General features: G+C 37.0%; 1 protein-coding gene across 3 annotated transcripts in view; it reads left to right on the top strand.

The window, feature by feature from the left end:
* Nucleotides 1-13,698, top strand: part of LOC145765177 (uncharacterized) — a 43,197-nt gene extending 29,499 nt beyond the window's left edge. For 2 of the 3 annotated variants that reach the window (XM_082576953.1, XM_082576951.1), the window contains exons 3-5: nucleotides 10,296-10,480; nucleotides 12,340-12,444; nucleotides 12,929-13,698. In XM_082576953.1, coding sequence (XP_082433079.1) covers nucleotides 10,296-10,480; nucleotides 12,340-12,444; nucleotides 12,929-13,227 — 589 coding nt within the window. In that variant the 3' untranslated portion in view covers nucleotides 13,228-13,698. The remainder of the gene's footprint in view (nucleotides 1-10,295; nucleotides 10,481-12,339; nucleotides 12,445-12,928) is intronic. The other variant, XM_082576954.1, reaches the window with a different exon arrangement.
* Nucleotides 13,699-14,621: the final 923 nt, after the last annotated feature.

The following is a 14,621-nucleotide window of genomic DNA, read 5'->3' as shown; positions in this document are numbered from 1 at the left end:
TATGGTCAATTTACTGTTATTTTATTGGTTTGGCAGCCATCTTGGATTGCTATATATTGAATTTATAGGCTCTCAGATAATTCAACAATTCTGAGAATTGTCTCATTGACTTCACAGGGTATAAAGACCTAGATATAGACACCAAAACTCCATGTTTTAGTCATATGATGACCGAGTTATGGTCAATTTACTGTTATTTTGTTGGTTTGGCAGCCATCTTGGATTGCCATATTGAATTTATAGGCTATTAGATAATTCAACAATTCTGAAAATGGTCTCATTGACTTCACAGGGTATAAAAACCTAGATATAGACACCAAAACTCCATGTTTTGATCATATGATGACCGAGTTTTGGTCAATATTACTATTATTTTAATGGTTTGGCGGCCATCTTGAAAATAACCACTTTCCGGAAGTTGGATCGCTTAAGATTTTGAATATGTCAATATTGACACCCAAAACTAATCAAATCAGTTGAAAAACTTTTTGTTGCAATTTTTTGGGGTCAAACCATATTTTACCCTAACTATTTTGACCCAAATGTATATCAAGTTCTGATGAACAAGCAAAAGATTTAAAAATGCTATAGTATAACCTACTCGGCAAATTTGCTCGGCATGCATTGCGTAAAGTGACATCGCCCTCTGAATGGCATAAGCTGCCTATCTACTGTACTATAAGCTTCGATAGGTATAAATTTTTCAACGAATAAGCCTCATATTATGTAGCTAAAAGCCGCCATTTTGTGTTACTCAGTATCTCTAATCTCGCTCTCTTGTCATCCATTTGTAGATAGGGTCATTTTCAAGACTGTCGTTCTTTAAAGGCTGTTTACGCTGAAAACTGCTTTGCAGAAAGGATTTTTTTGGATCCAAGCACAATTTCGGTGTATCTAAATCTTAGTTTTTTTTCTCATCCTGCCAGGAGTATTACACAAATCAGAGCCAATTTTTTTCCTTTTGTAGAGGTTTCTATTAGGTAGCAACACGTCGAACTTGCAAGTAGGTATACAACAGTATTTCCTCAATTATATTGTCACTAAGAAAGACCTAAAATGCGTCCTTGGGAGTGCGGATATCCGATGAAGTGGCTTTGTGCATAGATAACTTTTTTGTTTGTAGCCAAACGTTTTTTTCTGTGTCAATGATTACCATGTTCATACCGCAGCATCAGTATACGCTCTACCAACAACTGGACGATAACTTCACAGCCATAAACCAGTATTTTTTTTGTAATTTGCTGTCTTCAAGGTGATCCATATTATGCATTCACGCGGTAGTTTAAAAAAATCCAATCTTTTGATAAAAGATAAAAACTTGAAGAGTGATGTATTAATCATCATATATGGTAGTCGGAGCACTCGGCATGCGACAACCCAGCAAGTGCTTCAACTCAGCAAGTACATTTCAGCTACTGCCCAAGTCAGCAAATGAAAACTTCATCTATTATCAGACTTGCTTGATCATCGCTAGCTAAACTGAGTTTGCTAACTTGTTGGGCTACATGTCAAGTATCGGCTTGCTCAGTTTTTGTTTTCTTAGGTTCATCATTTACCAATTTTAGCCACTTGCTGAAGTATTGCTAGCTCAGTTGTTGCTTGCTCAACTGCCATGTGCCAAGTTTACAACTGTTGAATTGAAGGAGACTCTCATCTATGCGTATAAATTCCTGACAAAGTCAAGGATAGCTATGAACAAATTTACAACATGCTTCGAGCAATAAACATGAGTTACACGTGCTTGGGCCATTTTGACTCATGCTATGCATGTTAGAGTTAAGCAATACACAATAGCAAAATGAAAACCTTTGCTTGAGATATGCAAAACAAAAAATATCGATAAATTTCTTGCAGGGATATCTAAAGAAGGGGATACGAAGGCTTTTATTACGTCTGACAATAGAAGGGCTTTTGTTTATCATAAATAATCTGTGTTTATCGTAAAATGACAATTGGCAACGATAGTAGTTTACTAAATCTTGTTATGAAAACTTGCATTGCGCTATTAGCATCAGGCCTGGATATTCACAGCAGGCTCATGGTTGCTTGTTAATTCAACTACCCATATACTTGCTCTACATCTAGCCTACCGCAAAGGCTTTGTTAAAAAAACAGCTTACTGGTAACTTTTCAACTGTCTTTGCAAACAAGTAAACTTTAAATATGCTCTACGTAACATTTGCTAACTGTCTTCTGTTGCTCATTGTACCAGCTGCACTAAAAAACTTTCTACGATTTTAAAAAGAACCACATGTTTAAAGCGCTACAAACTACCGCCCTGGTAGTGTCATGAGAATAACGCAATCATTGCGAGCCTTCGTATCCCCTTCTCTAGATATCCCTGATTTCTTATCGTGTCAAAGTTAGTCTTACTTTTATTTTAAGATAAGCTTTTTAAGAAGAACTTAGTTTCGTTATATAATTTGCAACAAAACGCAGCCTTCGACTACAGTAACTCAGAATATACAAAAAAGCAAAAAATTATATTTCAAAGTGACCTTGCAGTAGATGTTTTCAAACATTAACATCATTACAAGACACATAATATACTGTGTAACACTAGTCAACATAATTTTTATGCCACCATGTTTCAATTTGGGGCGCAAAAATCGAATACGCCTTAGTCTTTTTGGAATTATTTCCAGTTTTTAAGTCGCTTTGAATTTTTAGGTCAAAAAATGAACAAAAAGTAGAAAAAAGTACTAAGAAGCAAAAATTAGGGGAAGGTGGGCAAAATGGGCCCTCTCAGTGAAAAATTGTTTTTCTTGACTCTTGCAAAACAATTTTTAATCGGCTATTTGGCAATTAAAAATCCTGCTGATAGGTTATGCTTGTGCTAAAAAGTACAGCTAAAAGCAGCACTTTTTCACTTTATTTTACCAAATTTGCATGAGACAAAACGGACCACAAGCATAGCAAAATGGACCCGGGGGTCCGTTTTGCCCCACTTTTATCTAAAATCAAACACATAAGAAAATAAATCATAAATAATTACTGCAAAGCGTCGTTCAAACTTGCTCTCTACACACAAGTCGTATGTAAAAGCCTAATGCAGTTAGAACATTTTTCCAGTGAAACCAGTTTTTACGTTTGCTGCACTAAATCCAATCTTCTTTAGTGTGATCTTGGTAGAGATCTCCACAAAGCAAGCAATACCCATTAGTAGGAGAACTACCAACAACAGCTGCTTTAGACTGCTTGGAAAATTTTTTCTTTGTCCAAAATTTTCTGAGTTTTGACCCTTTTGTTAGTTCTTCAACAACGTGCTTTACTGGAAAGCTTTTTAAAACTTCTTATAGTCGAGTCTTCTTTTTTTCTAGAAGTGAACTTAGCAGAAGGCAGTGTAAGTATGTCTGCTATCGAAATAATCATTGGGCCCTGTTGTGTATTTTAGTTTGTTTTCGTTTAAACAATGTACTTTGCTTTCGTTCCCCTTAGGTCTTTTCTTTTGCGTTTTGTCAATCAGCGCTTCTCGTTTGGTTTCACAGCATAATTTGGTGGCACGCCTTTTTGATAATACAGTTTCATTCATTGCGATTTAGAATACAAGTAGAAAACCTTTATATGACTCTGGTTGAATGAAGTGAAAACACAACAGGCCCTTTGACAAGAAGGGAACGTTTCCCAAATCAATCAACTTTATAGTTTCGTTTTCGTCCGATTTTGTAGGGGTCCGTTTTGCCCGCTTGGGGGGTCAGTTACTTTCACTAGGCTTTCCTTAGATCAACATCCTCTAAAAACATTTTATCTTTCCTCATTGCTTTGTTCAAAATGGAATCTGCCTCGTGTTTTTACAGAAACATTTTCTTGACGTTTGTCATGATTTAGTAAAGGAATGGTGGTGCTAGCATTTTTCGTTCGAGAAAAATGGGGTCCGTTTTGCCCCAAGGATCCGATTTTCCCCGCTTTCCTCTATATTTCAAAGTGACCTTGCAGAAGATGTTTTCAAATATTAACATCATTGCAAGATACGTAATATACTGTGTAACACTAGTCAAAATAATTTTTATGCCACCATGTTTCATCAAATTTGGGTGCATTTGGGGCGCAAAATCCAAATACGCCATAGCTCTTTTCGAATTAGTTCCAGTTTTTAAGTCGCTTTGAATTTTTAGGTCAAAAAATAATCAAACAGGTAAAATTTTCAGCTAATACATTGTGATGTATAAAACTTAAATGGACGTTTGATTCGACATTCTTTCATTCTTGCCTTTCATTGGATACTTCCTAACCATAGGTTCCAAACTTTGTGAAAAATGTTTATATAAGCTATCGTCTCGACACATGACATGGCGTCTGATCACTCCGCATGCGGCAACTCAGCAAATGAGATTTTCAGCTAGCATCGGACTTGCTTAGTCATCGCTTGCTAAACTGAATTTGCTCACTTGTGGCATACAAAGTTTCGGATTTCTCAGTTGTTACTTTCTCTGTGTCATTACTTGCCAACTTTAGCCACTTACTGAAATGTTGCTTACTTTGTTGCCACTTGCCATTTGTTCAGTTCACAACTGCTCACTTCCCAGCAAACATTGATTGCTGGGCCAGCGTTGGCTATATGCTGGGTATGTTGGCACAAGGCTGGCAATTTTGTCCAACATTGCCAACATTAAGCCAACAATTTCAATACTTCTTATTATGCGTTCAAAAAGGTCTTAAAGATTTTATTTCAGGTTTATTTGTTTTAAACTTTAAAAATACTAACACAAACCTCTTTTCATGTGGTATTGCTTCAAAACACAGTTGTGTGGTTGGCTAACATCGGTCAGAAGCATTGCCCGCGTTGTGCCAATTCATAACAATTTCGGTGTTTTCTTCAAAATTATGCAAATGTATACCATCATTTTGCTACAATTTTACATTTTAGTAATAGGCTATCAATGCTGTTATTATTTTCTGATACCGTACAAGTATACTATGAATACTTAAGACCAGCGTTGGTCAGAAGGGTAGCCAACAGTTTGCCAACAAAGTAGTTTCATTTCAGTTTGTTTATGCCTGGTCACAGCGGTAAACCATAATCTCTTCGTGGGAAAATTGTAACATAAGATTCCCAAATCCGTTCGTTTGTGTGTAATGACCGAAAAAAAACACTCTTCAGGAAACGTCTATTCGAGAATTGTATTTCTGTAAAAATAGCCTCAAAGCTGTCGAAAATGGGGTGCAACGTGATACACCACTAAAAACTTGTCACTACAGAACAGATTACTTGGATAAAAGACGGAAATGTTCGTCCAGCTGACAAGCACTAAGCAAACCAGTTAAACATGCGACCAACCTCTTCAAGCAATAATTTGCGATATCTCAAACTCACGTAAACAGTAACTGTGACGCAATAATGAAAGACATTGTCACGCAATTCTAACAGGTGTTCAAAGGTGGTGATCCAATGTTTCATGTTTAAACAGGTTTGACACAAGTCTTACGAACGATGGTGCAATTTTGGCTCATTTTTAGGAAAAATTCCATGACGTAATACGCTAAGATTCAGTAGACCTGAACGGTTTTTATATGACGTTTGATTAGGTGAACAATTGTCTGGAACAATGCCAAACTGAGCAGAGGTCTAGAAAAAGGCAGGAGCAACAAAACGCGAACGCGATAACGTGCTTGATACCCAAACAGTTTAAACTTTCCATTAGCCCTACACGTTTCCACAAAATAAACAATTGCAACGTCGGCTATATGCTGGATGTGAGGGCACAAGATTGGCAATTATGTCCAACATGTTCCCAACAATACGCCATCAGTTTCAATAACTTATTTCTTATTATGCGTTCAAAAAGGTCTCAAAGATTTTATTTCAGGTTTATTTGTTTTAATCTTTAAAATTACTAACACAAACCTCTTTTCATGTGGTATTGCTTCAAAACACAGTTGTGCGGTTGGCTAACATCGGTCAGAAGCATTGCCCGCGTTGTGCCAATTCATAACAATTTCGGTGTTTTCTTCAAAATTATGCAAATGTACCATGATTTTGCTACAATTTTACATTTTTATAATAGGCTATCAATGCTGTTATTATTTTCTGATACCGTACAAGTATACTATGAATATTTAAGACCAGCGTTGGTCAGAAGTGTAGCCAACAGTTTGCCAAGTTTGTTTATGCCAAACGGAGCAGAGGTCTAGAAAAAGGTAGGAGCAACAAAACGCGAACGCGATAACGTGCTTGATACCGAACCAGTTTAAAGTTTTCATTCGCCCTACACGTTTCTACAAAATAAACAATTGCAACGTTGGCTACTTCATTTCAGCTTCACTTGATTTATTCTTTGAAAATATTAATAGCCAACAATAAAATGACTCTTTAACTAAATGACTCATGTGGTTTAGTGGAAAAACACAGTTTCTTTAGCATACCGTATTCTTGTACCAACAACGCCATGATAAAAATCGTTTGTTCATATTCAATTGCTTCAGATAATTTACTGCAATAAATGTCTTATGATTCAGAGGACACTTCCAGAAAGTTTAGGCTTTGGCGCCTCCAATTCCCAACTAGCATAATCCGTTCTTTTTACATTGATTCAACGTCTGCAGACGTTGGTAAGGTAACTAACAAGCGATAAACTTAAAAACGTGGTTGCTAATTCAAGTTGCCAGGTTTTCATTTTTTTCTTGTGTTCAACAAAAGCTTTTTTAATTTTCAAGTTTAACTATACTAAAATGTGTTGTAATATTTTTGAAAACATTTTGTCAGGATGGCCACCTAAAGATATGGCCTGATTTGTCACATTTTTCAGAAATTTCCAGGTTTTTTTAACTTTGGGCAAACGTTCAAATAAATTTTTCTAAAAATTAGATTTTTTCGCTTTCTTTATTCTTTTCCTCAGATGACACAATAGGTTTTAACATCTTCACATGTTGAAAAACAAAGAAAATTTGATTTTGTAGATTTTAGTCAGACTGTTAATTTTCAATAACAGTCTGATTTTGCGTTTTTCAACTTACTTTTTTTCGTTTGCTACTGCTTCCCCAAGGCAACAAAAAAGTTTTTTGTCATTAGGAAACCTCAAAAAGTAAAAACATCTCAAAAATGTCAGTTAAGCACTAGCAGTAGCTGTAATCAAAATCTGCAAAATGTGACAAATCAGGCCGCATCTCCAGGTGGCCATGTCAGGACTAACCTCAAAATTTGCGTGCAGTTCAAGAAAATTTAAAACAATTTGTAAGCTTAATCGAATTCACTTGTTGATGTTTGGTAGCGCTCGACACAGCAGCATGATTGTGGTGATCATGTGATCATTGAGTTGCGGCTGCACTGCCGCCGCGCTGCTGACCTGTCTGCAGACGCTGAATCAATGTAAAAAAAATCGATTGATGCGCTATCACTTATTGATTGTGTTGTGAGAGCAGTCTCGCTCACTGTCTGATTTTGACCACGTGGATGAGATTCTCGTGTCGCCAACAAAAGGGCGTCTTTACTTTAAATGTAGAAAAGCTTGCACAATAGGCCAGCTTCAGGAGCAGTCATGTTGCGTCGAAATCTCTCCTTAATTTCTTGAAGCGAGATTTCACAAAACGATCGCTACTTTTACTTTCAACGATCCGGCGAATCGTTTTTTCTCCTCCCGCGGTGCATAGAACAATACTGCAGGCACAATAATTGTTGTGAAAACTCCATTATGACGTCACTACTTAAACTTTGACTGGGCAATATGACGCGTTGAAGTGAAATAGGCAACAAAGCTTTAGAATGCGGCGATGTGTTATATCAACGTGAGGAGATGCAATTTAGCAGAAGAACATGTTTTTTTTTATGAAGGAAAACAAAGGCCATGACTTAATCCTTTGCTAAAGGGATTATGACGTCACTGGATTCACTTCGACTGTTCAAACATGGCGGTTGTGCGCAATACACAATTACGTGGAGAGCCGAAAGCACAATGCTTATGTGAACAGCGCTAAAAGGAATTTTCGCTCTTGCATCGAAAATATAAAAAATCGAATTCAATTGAGATATTACGGCAGAAAGAGGTTTTAGAAATGATCAAAATGAAACTATAGGAATGACTTATGACAATGTTTATGAAAACCTGGTAAGTGAATGTCTTTTATTCATTGAACCTGAAATAATTGTGTAAAGTCATTTTTGTCACTAGGCTACGTTTACACAATTTAAAGAAAGTTATAAAACTCAATTTAAAGAAAGTTATAAAACTCAATGACCAATGGAAAACTTTCATATGAAATATTCTCGTGACAAATTTAGTGCCAGTGCTCCTAGATGAGTGCAAAGAAGATATCAGCAAAGTAGCAGAGCTTGTGATGTCCCACAACATGTGTAGGGTTTTGCTCAATCTTTGATTTTGCTGTTTCGGCAGTGTTTGCCTGACTGCTTGAATGTGTTTGTATTTTTATGTCGTGTGGATAGGTCTGTGATGGTTGTAGAGTATTTGCAAATGTAGCTTCCGTTGCCGTCAACTGAATAATAGTAATAATAACATGTTTTATTTTGCGCCCATTGCGACAACATAGCCTACAGTAGCCTACGATGCGACCTACATACGCAACACAACAGACAAGTGGAATCCCAAAATAAACTTTAATCGTTGGCTGTCATTTGTAGCAGTCGACAATTTCTGTAACAAGTGCTGAAGCTTTTTAATATGATGGATGAAACCCCTGTCATTACATTCGATTTACATTTTGCAGGTGGCAAATTTAAGTCATGTTGTTGGCAAAAATGCAAGCGATTGTATCAGTGGACTTATTCCAACTATTATTATCGAACACAACACAGTTCAAGTCATGTCTAGAAAAAAGAAAGAAAAAAAAAAAACGTCGTGAAGTCTAAGCACTCGTTTGATTGTTTAAAAAATAATCTGAAAAAGGTTGTTCTTGGTGAGTACGGATAAATGTTTCTACTACGACTAAATGATTATGTCATAACTATGCCATTTTGTTCTTTTGATTAATGTATGATGTAATTGTGAAGAGTATTGAGTAATGTATGAAAATGTTTTAGTGGTGTACTCGCATTGATGTGAACAACGAACATGGTGGTTAGTAGGCTATGTAGGTATTTATATACTGATTTAACACTTCTTTTTTTTACTTTCATGATTAGTTTTTTGTCACGCACGTTGGAGAGAGGGTTATTACATTGATTTTGCAGATTGTCAATTAACTTCGTATTATCTTGGACGACAACTGATCAAAATCCTACACTGTTGCCAAACAGCCCTCTTGAATTAAATATTTTTGTTTCATTCGCAGGAATTCATAATGATAAAGATACACAAGAAAAAGCTGCTGATGTGCAATGAATCTCCATCTATCAATACGATTTGATGTGGCTTGTTTCTAATAAATTTGAAAATATACGAAGCTCGGCTGTTACTTTGCTTTGTCACAAAGGGAGTAGTGTTGCTTATAAATCCGTGTTGCTGCTGTTCTTTCGCCCAAGGATTAGCTAGGTTCAACAATAAACTTTTGGTGATGAGCGAGGTTTAGGTACAGAGACGTATGGCAAATGTAGATGCCAATGCTGTTCAGATGTTTTATGCACCAGCTTGCTTCGCATGGCCAACCTTGGTCAAAGGGTGGGCATCACAATAGTCAATAGGTCAGGTGAAGCAGCATCATGGTGCATAAAAGTCAACCAGAATTTAGGCGCCAGATGAAGCAAAATGGTGCACAAGCCATATTGCCAACGTTGGCCAGATACAGATGCCAACGTTGGCAAGATGAAGCAAAATGGTGCATAAAACATTTTGCCAACGTTGGCAAGATACAGAAGCCAACGTTGGATAGATGCAGAAATCGACGTTGGCTAGATGCAGAAGTCGACGTTGGCTAGATGCAGACGCCAACGCTGGCCAGATGCATCCAAATGGTGCATAAAACATTTTGCCAACGTTGGCAAGATGCAGAAGCCAGCGTTGGCTAGATGCATAATCGAATGTTGGCAAGATGCAGAAGCCAACGGTGGCAAGATGCAGACGCCAACGCTGGCCAGATGCATCCAAATGGTGCATAAAACATCTTGCCAACGTTGGCGTCTGCATCTTGCCAATGTTGCAGCCAACTTCTTGCCAATGTTGCCCCAACAATCAATGTTTACTGGGTTGTAGAGACTCTATGATATGGTATTCATTTATCTAATGCAGGTTTGCAATGCAATTCTGAGAATTCCAAAAAACGGCTAATCTTTGATGCATTAGATTTCACATCAGTTTTTCTGGAAATATTTTATTATATAATTTGAAATCATACAAGGCATAATGTTATCAAAACAGCGTTAAACTGTTCACAATTGACTTAAAGTAAACTTTAGAAGTCGTTTACAGATGTCCAAACGCAGGAGCAATCAACACAACCAACTGCCGAAATCCTAATTCTTCCATTCTGATAAATGAAAGTTGTCATCTCAAACCAAACTGCAATATTTCATTAGACTACACGATGTTAGGAGATGCTTGTCCCTATCGTCGCAAATATCTCAACATTACGTACAGATGCATGTCACAAGATGGTGAGTTTATAATGTTTTGTAGTAATAATGTTCTGTTGGACATCAAACAAATACAGCGATAATAATTAAAAACAATGAAAACTATTAATACTACAAAAAGTGCTCAATGCTAAGCCAAAAAGACAAAGCAGAGCGAATTAAATCAAATATAGTTAATACTATCTGAAGCCTTTACAAATTGTTTCACCTAACGGATCATCAGAAGGTCTTATTCAAATAGAATCTATTTGATTTGAATAAGACCTTCTGATGATCCGTTAGGTGAAACAATTTGTAAAGGCGATAATAATTAAATATTTTCAATATAAATTGCCACATTTACATTGTCATGCAGTTATGAATCGCACCGACGTGTTAAAAGCTGACGTGTTTGCACAAAGTCCATGTAATCATCGACTAGAGCCGACATGGGCAACCGGCGGCCGTATGCAGGCCGACAAGTGCCGCCAATACTCAATCTAAAACATTTGACAAACATGCAAATACGAATATGAGGAAAGAACATTGACTGCCCTCAAGGATAGAAAAACTAATTTAAATTAGGCCCTGCTCGGTAACATTTTCCTCTTGCAGACTTTGTCAGGGCAATCTCTTGCAATGCTCCAGCAGCAATCTGTCAAAATGTTTTTATTTGTTTTTTGTAATTGTCACAAAAGATAACCATAGCCTACCGCTTTCTAATTGCTATTCATCCTTTTAAGAAAATTGTTATCACGTAAGCGTGCAAATCTAAAGTCCATCGAACACACGTGTCCTGATGTTGCATACGACAACTTAAGAAATGCAGAAAGTAGGCTACATACTAAAAACATTCATTTCGTTATCCAGTAACTTTAATTTTCTTTAAGTGAGGGAACACAATCTTCTTTTGCCTTACGATGGGGTAGTGCACCATGTTTAGCATGCCTGCCTCCAAAGTTTCATGGGTGGGCCACCCCTTCTGTGTTTAGTGTCTCTGTCGATCTCGGCTGTCCCATATGCAAATATTGCAGAGATACTTTGTAAAATGTCTCTGTTGCCCAAGGAGAAAGCTGACCATTTTGATATCTACAACTGTATACACAAAAGATTCAGTTGCTTTTTTTATATATATTTGACTAAGTTGATGACCTGTTTTATGTCATCATACGTTTCTCTCAAACGACCAGTATTGGGAATAGGTAGTCAATGCTTGAAATCAATTATATTTTGTATATTAATGTGCAGTATATTTTTTGACTTGCTTTCATTGTGGACAGCGACGTTCACACTAATGCTACAATACTAAAGAATGCAAATAATTATCCTGCTCAAACTGCCAGTTATGGAATGGCTTTACATTTGCTATTCTTGTTTGGTTTGGTTTTTGAATCTTTATCCTCGGACTGACAAAGCCTTGATATAGGTTATTCCTGGTAGTTTCGTATACTTGTGGAGGCTTTTAACGCAAGGCCGGTTACCGAGATTGGCAGAATGAAGTTTTCCGATTGTTGAAGTGTTGTTGCCAGGGAATTATTCCATTCACTATAGGTGCCGCTGAATGGAGAGCAGTCCTGAAATGCGTTGCTCAAGGGCACACCCGAGAGTCGAACCAGCGCCGCGTGATCTTGAGCCGGGCGCGTAACAACTGAGCTAACGGGGCGGACAAATGTTGTTGGTTTCAAAAGTGTCAGTTGCCATCAACCCTATATGACAAGCCTTCAAAGAAACATTGCATCTTTCTTTGTTTGCAGGAAATAGCTTTTAATGCTCTGATTGTTCAGTTGCGAGCAACTTTTTGCTTTTTCTTCACAAAAAGTAACCTTTAGTGCTTTCATTTTCTGTTAACCTACTAATAAGATCAGATAGTAGCTAAAGCTATCATGTTTATGAATGATCAGGGTCATACACCACCCAAGTACCTGAAACCTCCACTGTGCAGTCGACTGATGGAAGCACTTCCACCACAACTGAAACGCAAACCAATAACCAACCAATTTCTTACAGTGAGAAAGTTTGTTTCTGATATTGTGTCAAACGTAACCTTTCCATGTAAAACAAAAAAAGTCATTCATTGCAAATATAGCCTACAAATACAAAAATGAGGAATGGCATGGAATACAACAAACTTAAATAAAAAGTAAAAGCGTTTTCGACTTTCATAAATCGCTCGTTTACAAATCTTGATACAATCTACAGTGAAACGAAGTTGCATCCAGGAAATGAAATATTTTATCTTGGAACTGCAACGACACTGCTCAAACTGAACACAACATCTTAACATCAAACACAAGAGTGACAAGCAGATGTTGCACCAATCAGCGAGGAACACGTCACATGACGTGTAAAGAACAATCAAAAACAAGCAATGCTACGATGTTAGACTGAAATAATATCAATGATACCAATTTAACTCAACGAAGTTGTAGGTTACAATTTTTTTGTTTAGCAAGTGCAAGGTTTATAGTTTAACATTCTGTTGTTTTGCAGGTACATGGATTGCAGTCTGCATTGTAATGGGATGTATCATTTTGCTGTTGGTAATTGGCTTATGCTTTAGAGACAAGTTGATTAAGTGGATAGAAAATATATTTGGTAAAAATCATCAGCAAAAGGATAACAGTCAAAGAAGTAAATTCGAAAAAGTGTCATTCTCAAATACTGTCATCTCTCCTAGCACATTTCATGTCAACGGAAGCACACTTGATGGTAGTCATCATTATGAAAACGATTTTAACCAAAGAAATGTGCCTGCAAACAACGACGCCGTTTATGTGGAAATGTCGTAAACCAAATGGCGCCAATGCAGCAAACCACAAACGATTTATATCAATTTGAATAGAAACTAAAGTCCAATGAAAATATTAATTTATGGGAGTTGGCTGAGAATGAGCTGGTTTTATATAAACTAAATCAAAGTTGTGTGTGTTTTTTTATATACAAACACCAAACTAATAAACCGAATAAACGATGAAGGAAAAGTTTTCTTGCTGCTTGCATACAATGCACAAGTTACTTGTTTGAAACTAATCTGAGTAATAGAACATAAATACAAGTCAACCCCGCTTAATCGGCCCACGTTTAATAGGACCACCCGCTTATTCGGACCATTTTGCACTGGTCCCGAATCCAAATCCATTTTTCTGTACAATTTTCCCCGCATAAACGGACCACCACCCCGCTTAAACGGACCACCCTCCGCCCTAAAATAGGCTTTTATGGTTAACGTTTTTTACTTTTTGTACATTTTTCTGCGAGGTGACGCGTCAAGAGATGATGTGGGCAACGTGCTACGTTCTCGCTAAGCCATTTTAAAGTGAAGTAGGCTACAGATAAACAAACGCTTGTTGTCACTTCATAAGGTCAATTGTTATCTATCAGAATTGCAGTAATTGTGATGCAGCACCGAATAGTACTGTACTGTACAGAAGAATGAATGAATGCTTTTAGCGCTTGAATAAAAATGGCAGCAATAACTCGCGTAGATCGAACACTTAAAGAAAAAACAGAGATTCTTAACAAAATGAAAAACCAGCCTTCGGGAACGTCAGAGAGGAAGTTAGCCGAGATTGTTGGCCTACCAAAGTCAACATTAAGAAGGCTACGTGTACAGGAGAGGAAATTGCAAGATCTATGGGCAAAGCATGAGAATAATGGTAGTGCAGCTACAGCTTCGCGTAAACGCCAACGAGGTGCTTAAAATGCTTAAACTATTTTCAAAAACGATGAAAAAAATAAAGAAATTCGTTCTCCCCGTTTAATAGGACCACCCGCTTAATCGGACCAATTTGGCTTGGTCCCGATGTGGTCCGATTAAGCGGGGTTGACTGTATTATGTATTAGCACTTTAATGGTTGTTCTTGAACATGGTCTACGTTTTAAATGTAGATATTTGATTCATTAATTAAACATTTTCGTCTGTTTTGCTATGCATAAACAAAAAAAAAATGTACAGTAGTTTCAAGATTGACTAGTAGAAATATACACATTAACATTTTAAAATGTTGAGACAGACATGGTAAGGAATTCTGCAAGGCTCCGATTATCTTATTTCTTCCCAAGTGCGTTTGATACAGAATGTGTAGCCTACAAATATGCTTAATGACAAAATAATTGCGTTGTGCCTTGTCAATACAGTATTTGTTAAAATTACATTCATATCTTTCTAAATTGAAACATTTTG

The sequence above is a fragment of the Aplidium turbinatum genome, chromosome 2 (genome assembly GCF_918807975.1).
Source record: "Aplidium turbinatum chromosome 2, kaAplTurb1.1, whole genome shotgun sequence".
Lineage (NCBI taxonomy): Eukaryota > Metazoa > Chordata > Ascidiacea > Aplousobranchia > Polyclinidae > Aplidium > Aplidium turbinatum.
Note: the sequence above shows the minus strand (reverse complement) of the source record. Positions and strands in the feature narration are given on the sequence as shown.